The 18,123-nt window shown below is 40.1% G+C and overlaps 1 protein-coding gene across 3 annotated transcripts in view; it reads right to left on the bottom strand.

Moving 5' to 3' along the window:
- Positions 1-18,123, bottom strand: part of ALDH1L1 (aldehyde dehydrogenase 1 family member L1) — a 137,051-nt gene that overhangs the window by 89,431 nt on the left and 29,497 nt on the right. For all 3 annotated transcript variants that reach the window (XM_060631971.3, XM_060631972.3, XM_060631973.3), the window contains exon 2: positions 662-813. In XM_060631971.3, coding sequence (XP_060487954.2) covers positions 662-788 — 127 coding nt within the window. In that variant the 5' untranslated portion in view covers positions 789-813. The remainder of the gene's footprint in view (positions 1-661; positions 814-18,123) is intronic.

The following is an 18,123-nucleotide window of genomic DNA, read 5'->3' as shown; positions in this document are numbered from 1 at the left end:
CCCCACTTTATATTCTGCATCCATCTGGCCCAAGAAGGACTTATGAATGTCCCCGGAGGGTCTTTTCATTTGAGCTGAGCACCCCTCCTTCCTCCCCTGGGTTCCCGCTGTGCTGCTGATGTTCCCAGCCCAGAGGCTAGTGATTGTCAAACTGGCTCTTCCAAGAGCCAGAGGCTCAGCCTCACCTGGGAACTTGTTAGAAATGCAGATTCTCAGACCCCACCCATCTCTCTAAACAAACTCCCAGGGCAGGGCTCAGGACTGGGCATAACAGGCACTCCCAGTGACGGGGATATGGTGCACATTCATATCTGAGAACACTGACCTAGCAGCCCTTTCAGAGCCTGATGCTGGGGTCAGAGAAGCCTGGAATAGTCAGAGAGCAGGGCCCTGGGAGCAGGCCAGGCTTCTCCATGTCCCTTCTCCAGGACACAACCCCCACCCCATGATCAGGTGGGGAAGGGACTTTTACTTTGTTCCAGAAAATCCCAGCAGCCAGTTGGTGCCTGAGCAGGATTCAAGGTGGAGTATGTACAGCTGCCTCCAGCCAGGGATGCCCACAAACAACACAAGACCCTGCAATCTTCTGCTCCCACCCACCACCCATTGCTACCTGCCTGCCCAGGCACCCCCTTTCCCTGCTCTTGGGCCACCCACTCACCCAGGGGATCCGCCTTTCCATCCTTGTCTGGGACAGTGAAAACGCCCACGACCTCATGTCCCTCCTTCCGCAGGTGACAGTAAACTTCCTGGCCAAACAGGCCCTGCCCAATCACGGCGATCTTCATGGCAGCAGGGATCTGTCAGAAGGATCTGGGGATGGAATAAGACTGCAGCATTAGACAGGGCTCACTGGCCTCGGAGAGCCAACCCTAGTCCAAGTGGGCAGCTGCACAGCACCTTGGCCACCCTGCCCTCCTCAACCACTAGGGGTTATCTCTGGGGCTCCCTGAGTATCAGGATGCTGCAGAGAGTCGCTACTGTGAAAGGGACCAGAGGAGAAAGTTCTTCAAGGGATGGATTTTAGATGCCACAGTAGGTGAGTTGCATGGAGATTGGAGAATTAGGGATTCCTCCTTGAAACTTCCCAAGTTGGCATGGAACACTGAGAGTTGAGTCCCCTGAGATATATATTTTTTAATTGTTTAAATATGTATTCATTTTTGAGAGAAAGAGAGAGAACAGGGCAGGGGCAGAGAGATAGGGAGACACAGAATCTGAAGCAGGCTCCAGGCTCTGAGCTGTCAGCACAGAGCCCGACATGGGGTTCAAACCCACAAACTGCAAGATCATGACCTGAGCCGAAGTCAGACACTTAACTGACTGAGTCACCCAAGCGTCCCTGAACACAGGTTCTTAAACTTCACATAGTACACTTTATCAAAATTTCCCTTTATGATTAGTGGGTTTTGTATTCTACTTAAGAAATTGTTGCCTACTGCCAGTTCATGAAGAAGTTCTCTCTGTCTTCTAAAATCTTTATTGTTTGACAAAGGAGCAAAGTCTACTCAATGGAGGAAAGAGAGCTTTTCAACAAATGTTGCTGGCACAACTGGACATCCACATGCAAAAATGTGAATCCAGGCACAGACCTTACACCCTTTTCAAATGTTAACTCAAAATACATCACAGACCTAAATGTGAAATGCAAAATTCTGACTCCTAGAAGGTAACACAGAAGAAAATTTCATCACCTTGGTTATACAGTGAGTTTTAGATACAACATCGAAGGAACGATTTGTGAAGTAAACAATGGATGCACTCTCGCACATTGCTGATGGAATGCAAAATGACACAGTCACTTTGGAAGGCATTTTGGCAGTTTCTCACAAAACTAAACATACCATTACCATATGATCTAGCAACCACACTCTTTGGTCTTTACAAAAGGAGTTGTAAACTTACATACACACGAAAACCTGCACATGGATATGTATAGCAACTTTATTCATGATTTCCAAAACTTGGAAGCAACCAAAGTGTCTTCCTGTAGGTGAATGGATTGATAAACTGTGGGACATTCAGACAATAGGACTGAAAAGCAATGAGCTATCAAGCCATGAAAAGACATGGAGGAATCTTAAATGCATATTATCAAATGAAAAAAAGTCACTCTTAAAAGGCCACATAATGTAGGACTCTAACTTTATGATATTCTGGAAAAGGCAAAACCCCAATTTTTATTGGACACAATAAAAATCAGTGGCTACAGGAGTTGGAGAAGAGGAAAGGGATGAAGTGGTGGAGCACAGGATGTTCAGGGCAGCAGAAACACCGTGTGATCCCATAATGATGAGTACGTATATTATGCTTTTGTCCAAACCCATATAACATGCAACACCAAGAGTAAACCCCAATGTACACTATGGACTCTGGGTGACACTGTGTGAGCGTAGGTTCATCAACTGTAACAAATGTATCACTCTGGTGGGGGATGTTGGGATGGGGGGGTGCTGTGTGTGGCAGAAGGCAGTGGAGATGTAAGAAATCTCTGTACCTTCCCTTTAATTTTCCAGCAAACGTTAAACTGCTCTAAAAAATAAAGTGTTAATTTTAAAAAGAGAGGTATTAGAAAAAACTTTATTATTTTACGTTTTATATTTCATTGCATGCAATTCTGCTAGAATTTTTTGTGTATAGCAGGAAGTGGAAGTCCAGAGATATTTTTCCAGTACCATATATGAGTAAATCTATCTCTGGGCCTGTATTCTGTTCCATTGTCAGTTTGTCTATCTTTGTGTTTATTATACCTTAAAAAGCTTTGTAATAATGGTAACAAATATGTAATAGAGAATTTGCCATTTTAATAATTTCTAAATGTGCAGTTCAGAACTCTTTTACATTCACAGTATTGTGTAAGTGTCACAACTATTTCATCACCCCAAACAGAAACTCTATGTTCATTAAGCAGTAACTTTCCATTAGCCACCAGTAGCCCCTGTTGGCCTCCAATCTACTTTCTGTCTCTGTGAATTTGCCCATACATGGTATCACATGTAAGTGAAATCATGTACCTGGCTTATTCCACTTAGCATAATGTTTTCAAGGTTTAAGCATGTTGTTTATAGCAGCACTTTCAACAATAGCCAAATTATGGAAAGAGCCTAAATGTCCATCAACTGATGAATGGATAAAGAAATTATGGATGGAGGAGGAGCCAAGATGGCAGAACAGCATGGAAGTTTTTTGTGTGTCGCGCGTCCATGAAATACAGCCAGACCAACACTAAACCATCCTACACACTTAGAAAACTGACTGGAGGATTAACACAACAATCTGCACAACCTGAACCACAGAATTCAGCAGGTACGTGGCGCAGAGAAGTGAACTTGGGGAGCAAGAGGTGCAGGAAGGGAGGTGCTTTTGCTAGCAGAGAGAGGATGGAGACTGGGGAGTGGGGAGAGAATATGGGAAAAGCACCCCTCCCCAAAAGCAGCTGGAGATAAAGTGGAAAATTGGAAACAGCTGCAGGGACTAAACTAAAAAGGGAGAAAGGAGAAAGGAGAGGGTTTTAAATTCCATTAAGACTAAACAAGGAGAGTGCAAAGTCTGCAACTCCACAGCTCGATATCTGGCAGTGCTCTGGAGGGAAGGGCAAATCCCCAGGAACAGAGTGGGATCAGGGAGGATCTTGGGCCACACGGGGAAAAGCGGTTCCACTGCTGGAAAGACATTTGGTAGAGACTGTTGAAGCCACCTGGTCCCAGAGGTTCCCAGAAAATGGCCACATTCGCTGGTGCTGGAACAAGGTCATTAAGGGTGAAGCCTAGTGCCAGATGTGTGTTGTGATCTTCCATAATCCCTGAAATGCTGCTGCTACACTATCTCATGAACTTTTTCTGGGGTGGGCTGGCACCTGGCCACAGTGTCGGGGCACCAGCAGCAGAAGGGTCCAGCAGGTGTTCCTGGGTGCAACCAGCATTTGGCCATTGATTGGTGAGACCCTTCTGCAGAGGGGCAGGACAGGTCAAAGCCACAGTCTTTTGGAAGTAAGGGGCTGGGGAAAGCAGCTGCATCTGAGACAAAACTCAGGAGAGAGGTACTGCCTGGGGCCTGGTCACAAAGAGTGAAAAAGCAGGGAGTGGATGAAAACTGAAGACAGAGGGCAGGTGCGTGATTGCTGATCTGGGAGAACAGACTGGGTAGCTGGGTGGAACCATTTTCACCACCCCTGCCCATGCGCATACGCACCTATGAGCGCCACAACAATCCACCCCAGTAGGCTACCAGCACCATCTAGTGGAAATCGGAGCCGTTACACTGAGCCCTGCCCAACTGGGCCAACTTCACTCTTCAGGAACACAAGTCTCACCGCTGGCTTAGTTTATGGACTATAAAGCACTACATAGACTGACTTTTAGGGGAAAAGAAAGTAATTTCAGTCCTATTTCAATCTGTTAGCAGGTCCATCTATTCAATTTTCTTTTTTTTCTCTTTTACACTTCTTTTTCTTGGATACAGAAAGAGAAAAAATTTATTTTAATTTTAAATTTTTATTAAAAATATTTTTCTTTAACTTTTATTACTATATTTTTCACTTTTGTGTAAATTTTTTCAAATTCTATTTTACTTCCATTTTATTTTAGTCTACTTCAGTGTATTGATCTTTTCAAATTTTCAAACAATTGCTTTTTTTCTTTTTCTTTTTTTACTCTTTTTTGTTTCTTTTCTTTTTCTTGAAAGCAGAAAGAGAAAAACTTCATTTTTACCTTCAATTTCTATTAAAAATATTTTTCTTTAATTTTTTACTATATTTTTAGCCTTTATGTAAATTTTTTCAAATTCTATTTTACTTCCATCATTTTGTTTTAGTCTACTACAGTGTATTCACTTTTTCAAATTTTCAAATGATTTCCTTTTTTCCTTTATTTTCCTTTTTCTTTTTTTTGTTTCTTTTCTTTCTCTTGAATATAGAAAAAAAAATTCATTTTTATTTTTAATTTTTAATAAAAATATTTCTTTAATTTTTTCTATTATATTCTTTACTTCTGTGTATATTTTTTCAAATTTTATTTTACTTCCATCATCTCATTTTAGTCTACTTCAGTGTATTCATTTTTTGAAATTCTCAAAGGATTTCCTTTTTTTTTCCTTTTTCCTCCCCTTTTTTCTCTAATCTGTCAAACCACTTTCAACACCCAGACCAAAACACACCTAGGATCTAGCATCATTTATTCGATTTGTGGGGGGGCGGGGGGTTAATTTTTTAATTTTAATTTTTTTAATTTTAATTTTTCTACGTCATTCCTTTTCTCCCTTCAAAATGACAAAACAAAGGAATTCACTGCAAAAGAAAGCACGAAGAAACGACAGCCAGGGATTTAACCAACACAGATACAAGCAAGATGTCTGAACCAGAATTTAGAATCACGATAATAAGAATACTAGCTGGAGTTGAAAATAGATTAGAATCCCTTTATGCAGGGATAAAAGACGTAAAAAATAGCCAGAATGAAATTAAAAATGCTATAACTGAGCTGCAATCATGGATGGATGCAGCGGCGGCAAGGATGGACAACGCAGAAAAGAGAATCAGTGATATAGAGGACAAACTTATAGAGAATAGTGAAGCAGAAAAAAAGAGGGAGATTAAGGCAAAAGAGCATGATTTAAGAATTAGAGAAATCAGTGACTCATTAAAAAGGAATAACATCAGAATCATAGGGGTCCTAGAAGAGGAAGAGAGAGAAATAGGGGTAGAAGGGTTATATAAGCAAATCATAGCGGAAAACTTTCCTAACCTGGGGAAAGACACAGACATCAAAATCCAGGAAGCACAGAGGACTCCCATTAGATTCAACAAAACCTGACCATCAACAAGGCATATCATAGTCAAATTCACAAAATATTCAGGTAAGAAGAGAATCATGAAAGCAGCAAGGGAAAAAAAAGTGCCTAACCTACAAGGGAAGGCAGATCAGGTTTGCAGCAGACCTATCCACAGAAACTTGGCAGGCCAGAAAGGAGTGGCGGGATATATTCAGTGTGCTGAATCAGAAAAATATGCAGCCAAGAATTCTTTATCCAGCAAGGCTGTCATTCAAAATAGGAGAGATAAAAAGTTTCCCAGACAAACAAAAATTAAAGGAGTTTGTGACCACTAAACCAGCCCTGCAAGAAATTTTAAGGGGGACTCTCTGAGGGGAGAAAAGATAAATATATATCTCAAGAGCAACAAAGATTAAAAAGGACCAGAGAACACCACCAGAAACTCCAACTCTACAAGCATCATAATGGCAATAAATTCATATCTTTCAGTACTCACTCTAAATGTCAATGGACTCAATGCTCTAATTAAAAGACAGAGAGTAACAGAATGGATAAGAAAACAAGATCCATCTATATGCTGTTTACAAGAGACCCACTTTAGACCTAAAGACACCTTCATATTGAAAATAAGGGGATGGAGAACCATCTATCATGCTAATGGTCAACAAAAGAAAGCCAGAGTAGCCATACTTATATCAGACAATCTAGACTTTAAAATAGACTGTATCAAGAGATGCAGAAGGGCATTATATCATAATCAAGGGGTCCATCCACCAAGAAGACCTAACAATTGTAAACATTTATGCACCAAATGTGAGAGCATCGAAATATATACATCAATTAATCACAAACATAAAGAAAGTCACCAATAGTAATACCATAATAGTGGGAGGCTTCAACACCCCATTCACCGCAATAGACAGATCATCAAATCAAAAAGTCAACAAGGAAACAATGGCTGTGAATGACACACTGGACCAGATGGACTTAACAGATATATTCAGAACATTTCATCCTAAAGCAGCAGAATATACATTCTTCTCCAGTGCACATGGAACATTCTCCAGAATAGACCATATACTGGGACACAAATCAGCCCTAATTAAGTACAAAAAGATCGAGATCATACCGTGCATATTTTCAGACCACAATGCTACAAAACTCAAAATCAACCACAAGAAAAAATTTGGAAAGGTAACAAATACTTGGAGACTGAACATCCTACTAAAGAATGAATGGGCTAACCAAACAGTTAAAGAGGAAATTAAAAAGTATATGGAAGTCAATGAAAATGATAACACCACAACCCAAAACCTCTGGGACGCAGCAAAGGCAGTCATAAGAGGAAAGTACATAGCAATCCAGGCCTTTCTAAAGAAGGAAGATCTCAGATACACAACCTAACCTTACACCTTAAGGAAGTGGAAAAAGAACAGCAAATAAAACCCAAAACCAGCAGAAGACAGGAAATAATAAAGATTAGAGCAGAAATTAATGCTATCAAAACCAAAAAAACAGTAGAACAGATCAATGAAACCAGAAGTTGCTTCTTTGAAAGAATTAACAAAATTGATAAACCACTAGCCAGTCTGATCAAAAAGAAAAAGGAAAGGACCCAGATAAATAAAATGAAGAATGAAAGAGGAGAGATCACAACCAACACAGCAGAAATAAAAACAATAATAAAAGAATATTATGACCAATTATATGCCAATAAAATGGGCAATATGGAAGAAATGGACAAATTCCTAGAAACATATACACTACCAAAACTGAAACAGGAAGAAATAGAAAATTAGAACAGACCCATAACAAGTAAGGAAATCGAATTAGTAATCAAAAATCTGCCAAAACACAAGAGTCCAGGGCCAGATGGCTTTCCAGGGGAATTCTACCAAACATTTAAGGAAGAGTTAACACCCATTCTCTTGAAACTGCTCCAAAAAATAGAAATGGAAGGAAAACTTCCAAACTCATTCTATGAAGCCAGCATTACCTTGATTCCAAAACCAGACAGAGACCCCACTAAAAAGGAAAACTATAGACCAAGTTCCCTGATGAACATAGATGCAAAAATCCTCAACAAGATATTAGCCAAACAGCTCCAAATTATTACATAAAAAAAATTGTTCACCACGATCAAGTGGGATTTATACCTGGGATGCAGGGCTGGTTGAATACCTGCAAAACAATTAACATGATTCATCACATCAATAAAAGAAAGGACAAGAACCATATGATCCTCTCAATAGATGCTGGGAAAGCACTTGACAAAATACAGCATCCTTTCTTGATAAAAACCCTCAAGAAAGTAGGGATAGAAGGAGCATACCTCGAGATCATAAAAGCCATATATGAACGACCCAACACTAATATCATCCTCAATAGGGAAACACTGACAACTTTCCCCCTAAGGTCAAGAACAAGACAGGGATGTCCACTCTCACCACTGTTATTCAACATAGTATTGGAAGTCTTAGCCTCTGCAATCAGACAACACAAAGGAATAAAAGGCATCCAAATTGGCCAGGAGGAGGTCAAATTTTCACTCTTCACAAATGACATAATACTTTATATGGAAAACCAAAAAGATTCCACCAAAAAACTGCTAGAATTGATTCATGAATTCAGCAAAGTTGCAGGATATAAAATCAATGCACAAAAATCAGTTGCATTCCTATACACCAACAATGAAGTCACAGAAAGAGAAATCAAGGAATCGATCCCATTTACAGTTGCACCAAAAACCATAAAATACCTAGGAATAAATCTAACCAAAGAAGTGAAAAATCTATACACTGAAAACTCTAGAAAGCTTATGAAAGAAATTGAAGAAGACACCAAAAAATGGAAAAAGATTCCATGCTCCTGGATAGGAAGAACAAATATTGTTAAATGTCAATACTACCCAAAGCAATCTACATATTCAATGCAGTCCCTATCAAAATAACACCAGCATTCTTCACAGAGCTAGAGCAAATAATCCTAAAATATGTATGGAACCAGAAAAGACCCCAAATAGCCAAAGCAATCTTGAAAAAGAAAACCAAAGAAGGAGGCATCACAATCCCAGACTTCAGGCTACGCTACAAAGTTGTAATCATCAAGACAGTATGGTACTGGCACAAGAACAGACACTCAGATCAATGGAACAGAATAGAGAACCCAGAAATGGACCCACAAACGTATGGCCAACTAATCTTTGACAAAGCAGGAAAGAATATCCAATGGAATAAAGACAGTCTCTTCAGCAAGTGGTGCTGGGAAAACTGGACAGCGACATGCAGAAGAGTGAACCTGGACCACTTTCTCACACCATACACAAAAACTCAAAATGGATGAAAGACTTCATTGTAAGAAAGGAAGCCATCAAAATCCTCAAGAAAAAAGCAGGCAAAAACCTCTTTGATCTTGGCCACAGCAACTTCTTACTCAACACGCCTCCAGAGGCAAGGGAAACAAAAGCAAAAATGAACTACTGGGACCTCATCAAAACAAAAAGCTTCTACACAGCAAAGGAAACAATCAACAAAACTAAAACGCAACCGACAGAATGGGAGAAGATATTTGCAAATGACATATCAGATAAAGGGTTAGTATCCAAAATCTACAGAGAACTTATCAAACTCAACACCCCAAAAACAAATAATCCAGTGAAGAAATGGGCAAAAGACATGAATAGACACTTCTTCAAAGAAGACATCCAGATGGCCAACTGACACATGAAAAACTACTCAACATCACTCATCATCAGGGAAATACAAATCAAAACCACAATGAGATACCACCTCACACCTGTCAGAATGGCTAACATTAACAACTCAGGCAACAACAGATGTTGGCAAGGATGCAGAGAAAGAGGATCTCTTTTGCATTGTTGGTGGCAATGCATGCTGGTGCAGCCACTCTGGAAAACAGTATGGAGGTTCCTCAAAAAATTAAAAATAGAATGACCCTACGACCCAGCAATTGCACTACTAGGCGTTTATCCATGGGATACAGGTGTGCTGTTTTGAAGGGACACATGCACCCTCATGTTTATAGCAGCACTATCAACAAAAGCCAAAGTATGGAAAGAGCCCAAATGTCCATCGATGAATGAATGGATAAAGAAGATTTGGTGTATATATACACAATGGAGTATTATTCAGCAATCAAAAAGAATGAAATCTTGCCATTTGCAACTACGTGGATGGACCTGGAGAGTATTATGCTAAGTGAAATTATTCTGTCAGAGAAAGACAAATATCATATGACTTCACTCATATGAGCACTTTAAGAGACAAAACAGATGAACATAAGGGAAGGGAAACAAAAATAGTAAAAAAAACAGGGAGGGGGACAAAACAGGAGACTCATAAATATGGAGAACAAACTGCGGGTTACTGGAGGGGTTGTGGGAGGGGTGATGGGCTAAATGGGTAAGGGGCACTAAGGAATCTACTCTGGAAATCATTGTTTCACTATATGCTAACCAGTTTGGACGTACATTTTAAAAAATAAAAAATTGAATTAAATTAGATATCCATAAAAAAGAGAGAGAGAGAGAGAGAGAGAGAATGAAATCTTGCCATTTGCAATGACCTGCTTAGAGCTAGAGGGTATTATGCTAAGTGAAATAAGTCAGTTTGTGGTCCAGGTTCACTCTTCTGCATGTCGCTGTCCAGTTTTCCCAGCACCACTTGCTGAAGAGACTGTCTTTATTCCATTGGATATTCTTTCCTGCTTTGTCAAAGATTAGTTGGCCATACGTTTGTGGGTCCATTTCTGGGTTCTCTATTCTGTTCCATTGATCTGAGTGTCTGTTCTTGTGCCAGTACCATACTGTCTTGATGATTACAACTTTGTAGCGTAGCCTGAAGTCTGGGATTGTGATGCCTCCTTCTTTGGTTTTCTTTTTCAAGATTGCTTTGGCTATTTGGGGTCTTTTCTGGTTCCATACATATTTTAGGATTATTTGCTCTAGCTCTGTGAAGAATGCTGGTGTTATTTTGATAGGGACTGCATTGAATATGTAGATTGCTTTGGGTAGTATTGACATTTAACAATATTTGTTCTTCCTATCCAGGAGCATGGAATCTTTTTCCATTTTTTGGTGTCTTCTTCAATTTCTTTCATAAGCTTTCTAGAGTTTTCAGTGTATAGATTTTTCACTTCTTTGGTTAGATTTATTCCTAGGTATTTTATGGTTTTTGGTGCAACTGTAAATGGGATCAATTCCTTGATTTCTCTTTCTGTGACTTCATTGTTGGTGTATAGGAATGCAACCGATTTCTGTGCACTGATTTTATATAAGATTTCATTTTCTTTTATGGCTAAGTAATATTCCGGTGTGTGTGTGTGTGTGTGTGTGTGTGTGTGTGTGTGTATACATATATATACCACATCTTCTTTATCCATTCATCAGTCAATGGACATTTGGGCTGCTTCCATAATTTGGCTGCTGTTGATAATGTTACTATAAATATCATGGTGCATGTATCCCTTTGTGTTTTCTATTCTGTTCCATGGATCTATGTGCCTATGTTTGTACCAGTACCATACTGTCTTCATCACAATACCTTTGTAATAGAAGTTGAAGCCTGGAATTATGATGTCTCCAGTTTTCCCTTCTTCTTCAAGGCTGCTTTTAGCTTTGGGGTCTTTTGTTGCTCTATACAAACTTTACAATGGTTTGTTCTACCTCCATGAAAAATACCGTTGGTATTTTGATCGGGGTTGCATTAAATGTGTAGACTGTTTTGGGTAGTATAGATTTTTTTTTAATTTTTTTTAATCTTTATTTTTGAGAGAGAGACAGAGTGTGAGCAGGGGAGGAGCAGAGAGAGAGGGAGACACAGAATCCAAAGCAGGCTCCAGGCCCTGAGCTGTCAGCACAGAGCCCGATGTGGGGCTCGAACTCACAAACCATGAGATCATGACCAGAGCCGAAGTCGGATGCTCAACCAACTGAGCCACCCAGGTGTCCCTGGGTAGTATAGATATTGTTAACAATATTTTTTCTTCTAATCCATGAGCAAGGAATGTCTTTCCATTTCTTTATATCATCTTCAATTTCTTCCATCAGTGTTTTATAGTTTTCAAAATACAGATCTTTTACCTCTTTGGTTAGATTTATTCCTAAATATCTTATTGCTTTTGGTGTAATTGTGAATGGGATTGATTCCTGAATTTCACTTTCTGCAGCCTCATTATTGATGTAAAAAATGCAACAGATTTCTCTCTTGATTTTGTATCCTGCAACTTTACTGAATTTTTGAATTAGTTATAGCAACTTTTGGTGGAGTGTTTGGGTTTTTTTTTTATGTGGAGTATCATCTTGTCTGCAAATAGTGAAAGTTTGACTTCTTCCCTGCTAATTCGGATGGGTTTTATCTCTTTTTGATGTCTTATTGCTGTGACTAGGACTTCTAGTACTATGTTAAATAACCATGGTGAGAGTGGACATTGTTTTCTTCTTAAAAGAAAAGCTCTCCATTTTTCCCCATTGAGGATGATATTAGTTGTGGGCTTCTTTTATATGGCTTTTATGATGTTGAGGTATGTTGCATCTATCCCTACTTTGTTGATAGTTTTTATCAAGGATGGATGTGGTACTCTGTCAAATGCTTTTTCTGCCTATATTGAAATGATCTTTCGGTTTTTACCCTTTCCTTTATTACTGTCGTGTATCATGTTGATTGATTTGTGAATTCTGAACCACCCTTGCAACCCAGCAATAAATCCCACTTGATCATGGTGAATGAGTTTAATGTATTTATGGATTTGATTTGGTAGTATTTTGTTGAGAAGTTTTGCATCTATGTTCACCAGGGATATTGGCCTGTAGTTCTCTTTTTTAGTGGAGTCTTTATCTGATTTTGGTATTCAGGTAATGCTGGCCTCATAGAAGGAGTTTGGAAGTTTACCTTCATTGCTATTTTTTGGAATAGTTTGAGAAGAACATTTGGTAGAGTTTTTCTTTAAATGTTTAGTAGAATTCACCTGTGAAGCCAACTGGCCCTGGACTCTAGTTTGTTGGGAGTTTTTTATTACTGATTTAATTTCTTTGCTGTTTATCAGTCTGTTGTTTTCTATTTATTCCTGTTTCAGTTTTGGTAGTTTATGTTTCTAGAAACTTACCTATTTTTTCTAGGTTGTCCAATTCGTTGGCATATAGTTTTTCTTTCTTTTTTTAAATTAAAAAAAAATTTTTTTTAATGTTTATTTATTATTGAGAGACAGAGAGACAGAGCATGAGCAGGGGAGGGGCAGCGACAGAAGACACAGAATCTGAAGCAGGCTCCAGGCTCTGAGCGGTCAGCACAGAGCCCGACGCAGGGCTCGAACTCATAAACCGTGAGATCATGACCTGAGCCAAAGTCAGATGTTTAACCGACTGAGCCACCCAGGCGCCCCGGATATAGTTTTTCATTATATTCTCTTATAATTGTTTGTATTTCTGTGGTGTTGATTGTTACTTCTATCTTATGTAAATTTTTTCTTGTGGTTGACTTCCAGTTTCATAGCAACACTGAATAAATGGTAAAAAAAAAAAAAAAAGAAAGTCCATCTAAATTGAAATGGAAGAACTAAAACTGTCACTATCTGTAGCTGACACAATATTATATATAAAAAGCCCTAAAGACTCCACAAAAAAAAAAATAATTAAAAAATTGCAATCCCTAGCAAGATAACACCAGCATTCTTCACAGACCTAGAATAAACAATCCTAAAATTTGCATGAAACCAGAAAAGACCCCAAATAGCCAAAGCAATCTTGAAAAAGAAAACTGAAGATGGAGGCATGACAATCCCAGACTTCAGACTATACTACAAAGCTGTAACCATCAAGACAGTATGGTACTGGCACAAAAATAGACACTCAAATCAATGGGACAGAATAGAGAACCCAGAAGTGGACCCACAAATGTATGGCCAACAAATCTTTCACAAAGCAGGAAAGAATATCCAGTGGAATAAAGGCAGTCTCTTCAGCAAATGGTGCCGGGAAAACTGGACAGCGATATGCAGAAAAATGAACCTGGACCACTTTCTTACACCATACACAAAAATAACTTAAAACGATGAAAGGCTTAAATGTAAGACAGGAAGCCACCAAAATCCTAGAGGAGAAAAGAGGCAAAAACCTCTTTGACTTCAGCTGCAGCAACTTCTTACCCACATCTCTGGAGGCAAGGGAAACAAAAGCAAAAACAAACTATTGGGACCTCATCAAAACAAAAAGCTTCTGCACAGTGAAGGAAACCATCAGCAAAACTAAAAGGCAACCGAAGGAATGGGAGAAGTTATTTGCAAGTGCCATATCAGATAAAGGGTTAGTATCCAAAATCTATAGAGAACTTATCAAACTCAACATCCAAAAAACAAATAATCCAGTGAAGAAATGGGCAAAAGACATGAATAGACACTTCACCCAAGAAGACATCCAGATGGCCAACTGACACATGAAAATATGCTCAACAGCACTTATCATCAGGGAAATACATATCAAAACCACAATGAGATGCCAACTCATCTCTGTCAGAATGGTTAGCATTAACAACTTAGGCAACGACAGATGTTGGCAAGGATGTAGAGAAAGAAGATCTCTTTTGCACTGCTGGTAGGAATGCAAACTGGTGCAAGAGAGGAGGACAGGATCTGAGGCTGGCTCTGCACTGATAGCAGAAAGCAAAATGTAGGGCTCAAACTCACAAATGATATCATGACCTGAGCCGAAGTCAGACGCGTACCAATGGAGCCACTCAGATGCCCCAATAGCCCAAGCAATCTTGAGAAAAAAGGACAAAACTGGAGGCATCACACTCCCTGATATCGAACTATATTACACAGGTATAGTTGTGAAAGGAGTATGGTATTTGCACAAAAACAGTCACATAGATCAATAGAAGAAAACAGATAACCAAGAAATAAACCCACCCATATATGGTCAATGTATTTACAACAAAAGAGCCAAGAATATACAGTGGGGAAAGGACAGTCTCTTCAATAAATGATATGGGTAAAAACTGGACAACCATATGCAAAAAAAAAATGATGGCTAGACCATTGTCTTACACCGTACACAAAATTCAACTCAAAATGGATTATAACAATTTGAATGTAAGACCTGAAACGAAACACAGCAGAGAAGTAGGGGGATCCATACGTCCTGCGTCTCTCAAACAAAGAAGTGTAGAAGTCAAAGGACTTTGAACACCAGAGCCTGGGAGGAAAAGAGACTGAATCTACTAGGAAGAAAATTGGAAAGCTGGAAAAAAGATAGGTGGGTAACTGCGAACTGGAGGAGATTAAAAAAAGGCTATGTGGGCATGAAGGGGAGGGACCCCCTTCTGCGGAGAGACAAAGGGAAGAGAAAGAGTGTCTAGGGAAGTGTAGGACCATTGCTGGACAGGAGAAAGCCCTCAGACTGAGACTGAGAAGGATGCAATCTCTAACTGCTGGGCTTTCTCCGGACTGGGGCCGGCTCCCTGTTCACACACCTGGGGAGGTGGGGAGCCAGGCCTGGGTGAGGTGGTAGGTCAGAGGCTCAGTGCACAGCTGGAGAAAGTGGTTCCCTCCCTGGAGGGCTGCATGATACCACAGAACCTGCCTGAGTCCGCCACCCCCCCCCCCCTTGGGCACAGTGGCTGGGCCTAGGGCGCAGTCTGCAGGAGGATAAGGCAGCCGTTTCCCTGGAGTGCTGTGGGAAAAGACAAAGCCTGCCTGCGTCCACCACCTCGGGGGCTGGCGGCGAGGGCAGCAGCTCTCAGTTCACAATAGACGTCAGTCCTCCCTGTAGTGTGGCGGCACAGACACAGCCAGCTGGGACCACATATTGCTGCACTGAGAGGTGCTTCCCCAGCACCAGAGCACATGGGGTGGGACTTTGAGTCCTAGCCAAGAGCAGCGTCAGGGGAGTTGGTGGAGCAAGAAGGACCACCGCTGTCTGTACCCGCGGCATAGTGAGGACGACTCAAACAGAGTCCACTGGGTCTGGCTCTGTGCAAAAGAGACTGGGAAATCACCATTCCCCCCCCGCCCCAGCCCACCACCACCACCACCACCATCACCAAGCTAGGGCCTCAGGGATAACTCCCAGGGCTCATAGTGGAAGTGGGTCCAGAAAACGGCAAGCCACACCCCCTTGTACTGGGTAACTGCAGATCTACCAGAACCGCACAGACCCAGCAAACAACTACACCTGACAAGCGATGCAGCATTGCCTAGATTAACTCTAGGTCCATTCTGGATATATAGATATACTCTCCCCTCCCCCTCCATTTCTCCTCCTTATCTCTTCCCTCCCCTGGGCTGGTGACTCTGGTTACTGGTCTGTCTGAACAGGCATATTTAATCCATTGTCTTGATACATGTTCTCCTTCTTTATACTCCCTTCTCTCTCTCTCTGGAATAAATCAAGCTATATAGTTTCTCTGAGAAATTTTAATCTTTGTTTCGTTTTCCCCACCTCCTTCTTTATTTTCCTCTCTCTCTCTCTCTCTCTCTCTCTCGGAATTAAACCTTTTTGTCTCTCTGCCGAATCAATGTTTATTCCCCACCCTACCCCTCCAGTTGCATTTGTTTCTTTGTATATGTTCTTCCATCAGCACTGCCTCCACCCTTTTCATTACTTATAGTCGGTGTTTGGGGGCTTTTTTTTTTAAGTCTTGAGGTTTTTATTTTGTTTATTTGTTTGTTTTTTGTTATTTGTGTGTTTGCGTGTTTTTGTCTCCTATTTGTCTATCTGTTTTCCTTTACAGGGCTACTCCAAGGAACAAATCAAAGCACACCTGGTGGAGTGTATAAAATATTACTACGAGTAGGGTAATAAAATAACCAAAGTCACAATAACAGTAAGTGCCGATCCCTGAAAAAACACCTCCTGAAGGGTCACACCCTAGACAGTGTATGACCCTCCATTAATATAGCAGTGCTCACAGGTGCAGAGCACACAAGCTTTTAAAATGCATCAGGGGCAGAAAACTAGCCAAAATGACAAAACGGAAGAATTCTCCTCAAAAGAAACTCCAGGAGGTAGTGACAGCTAACGAATTGATCAAAACCAATATAAGCAATATAACAGAACAAGAATTTAGAATAATAGTCATAAACTTAATCACTGGGTATGAAAAAAGCATACAGGACAGCAGAGAATCTATTGCTACAGAGATCAAGGGACTAAGAAATAGTCATGATGAATTTAAAAAAATGCTATAAATGAGGTGCAAAATAAAACGGAGGTGGCCATAGCACGGATTTAAGAGGCAGAGGAGAGAATAGGTGAATTAGAAGATAAAATTATGGAAAAAGAGGAAGCTGAGTAAAAGAGAGATAAAATGATCCAGGAGTATGAGGGGAGAATTAGAGAACTAAGTGATGCAATTAAATGGAACAATACCCGTATCATAGGAATCCAGAAGAAGAAGAGAGAGAGAAAGGGGCAGAAGGTGTACTTGAACAAATCACAGCTGAGAACTTCCCTGATTTGGGGAAGGAAACAGGCATTGATCCAGTGGCACAGAGAACTCCCTTCAGAAGGTAACTTGAATTGATCTTCTGCACGACATATAGTGAAACTGGAACAATACAAGGATAAAGAGAGAATTCTAAAAGCAGCTACGGATAAAGGGACCTTAACATACAAACGTAGACACATAAGTGTAGTAGCAGACAAATCTACTGAAACTTGGCAGGCCGGAAAGGAATGCCAGGAAATAATCAACGTGATGAACAGAAAAAAAAATATGCAGCCAAGAATCCTTTATCCAGCAAGTCTGTCATTCAGAATACAAAGAGAGATAAAGGTTTCCCCAAACAAACAAAAAATGAAGGAATTCGTCACCACTAAAGCAGCCCTACAAAAGATCCTAAGGGGGATTCTGTAAGTGAAATGTTGCAAGGACCACAAAGTACCAGAGACACAACTACAAGCATGAAACCTACAGGTATCACAATGACTCTAAACCCATATCTTTCTATAATAACAATGAATGTAAAGGGACTAAATGCACCAACCAAAAGACATAGGGTATCAGAATGAATAAAAAAAAAACAAGACCCATCTATTTGCTATCTACAAGAGACTCATTTTAGACCTGAGGACACCTTCAGATTGAAAGTGAGGGGATGGAGAACTATCTATCATGCTACTGGAAGTCAAAAGAAAGCTGGAGTAGCCATATTTATATCAGACAAACTAGACTTTAAGTTAAAGGCTGTAACAAGAGATGAACAAGGGCATTATATAATAACTACAGGGTCTATCCATCAGGAAGAGCCAACAATTATAAATATCCATGTGCCGAATTCGGTAGCACCCAAATATATATAAAAAAAAAATTAACCACAAATGTAAGCAACCTTATTGAT

This window comes from Panthera onca, chromosome A2 (genome assembly GCF_046562875.1).
Source record: "Panthera onca isolate mPanOnc1 chromosome A2, mPanOnc1 haplotype 2, whole genome shotgun sequence".
Taxonomy (NCBI): Eukaryota; Metazoa; Chordata; class Mammalia; order Carnivora; family Felidae; genus Panthera; species Panthera onca.
This window is presented reverse-complemented; position numbering and strand designations above follow the sequence as displayed.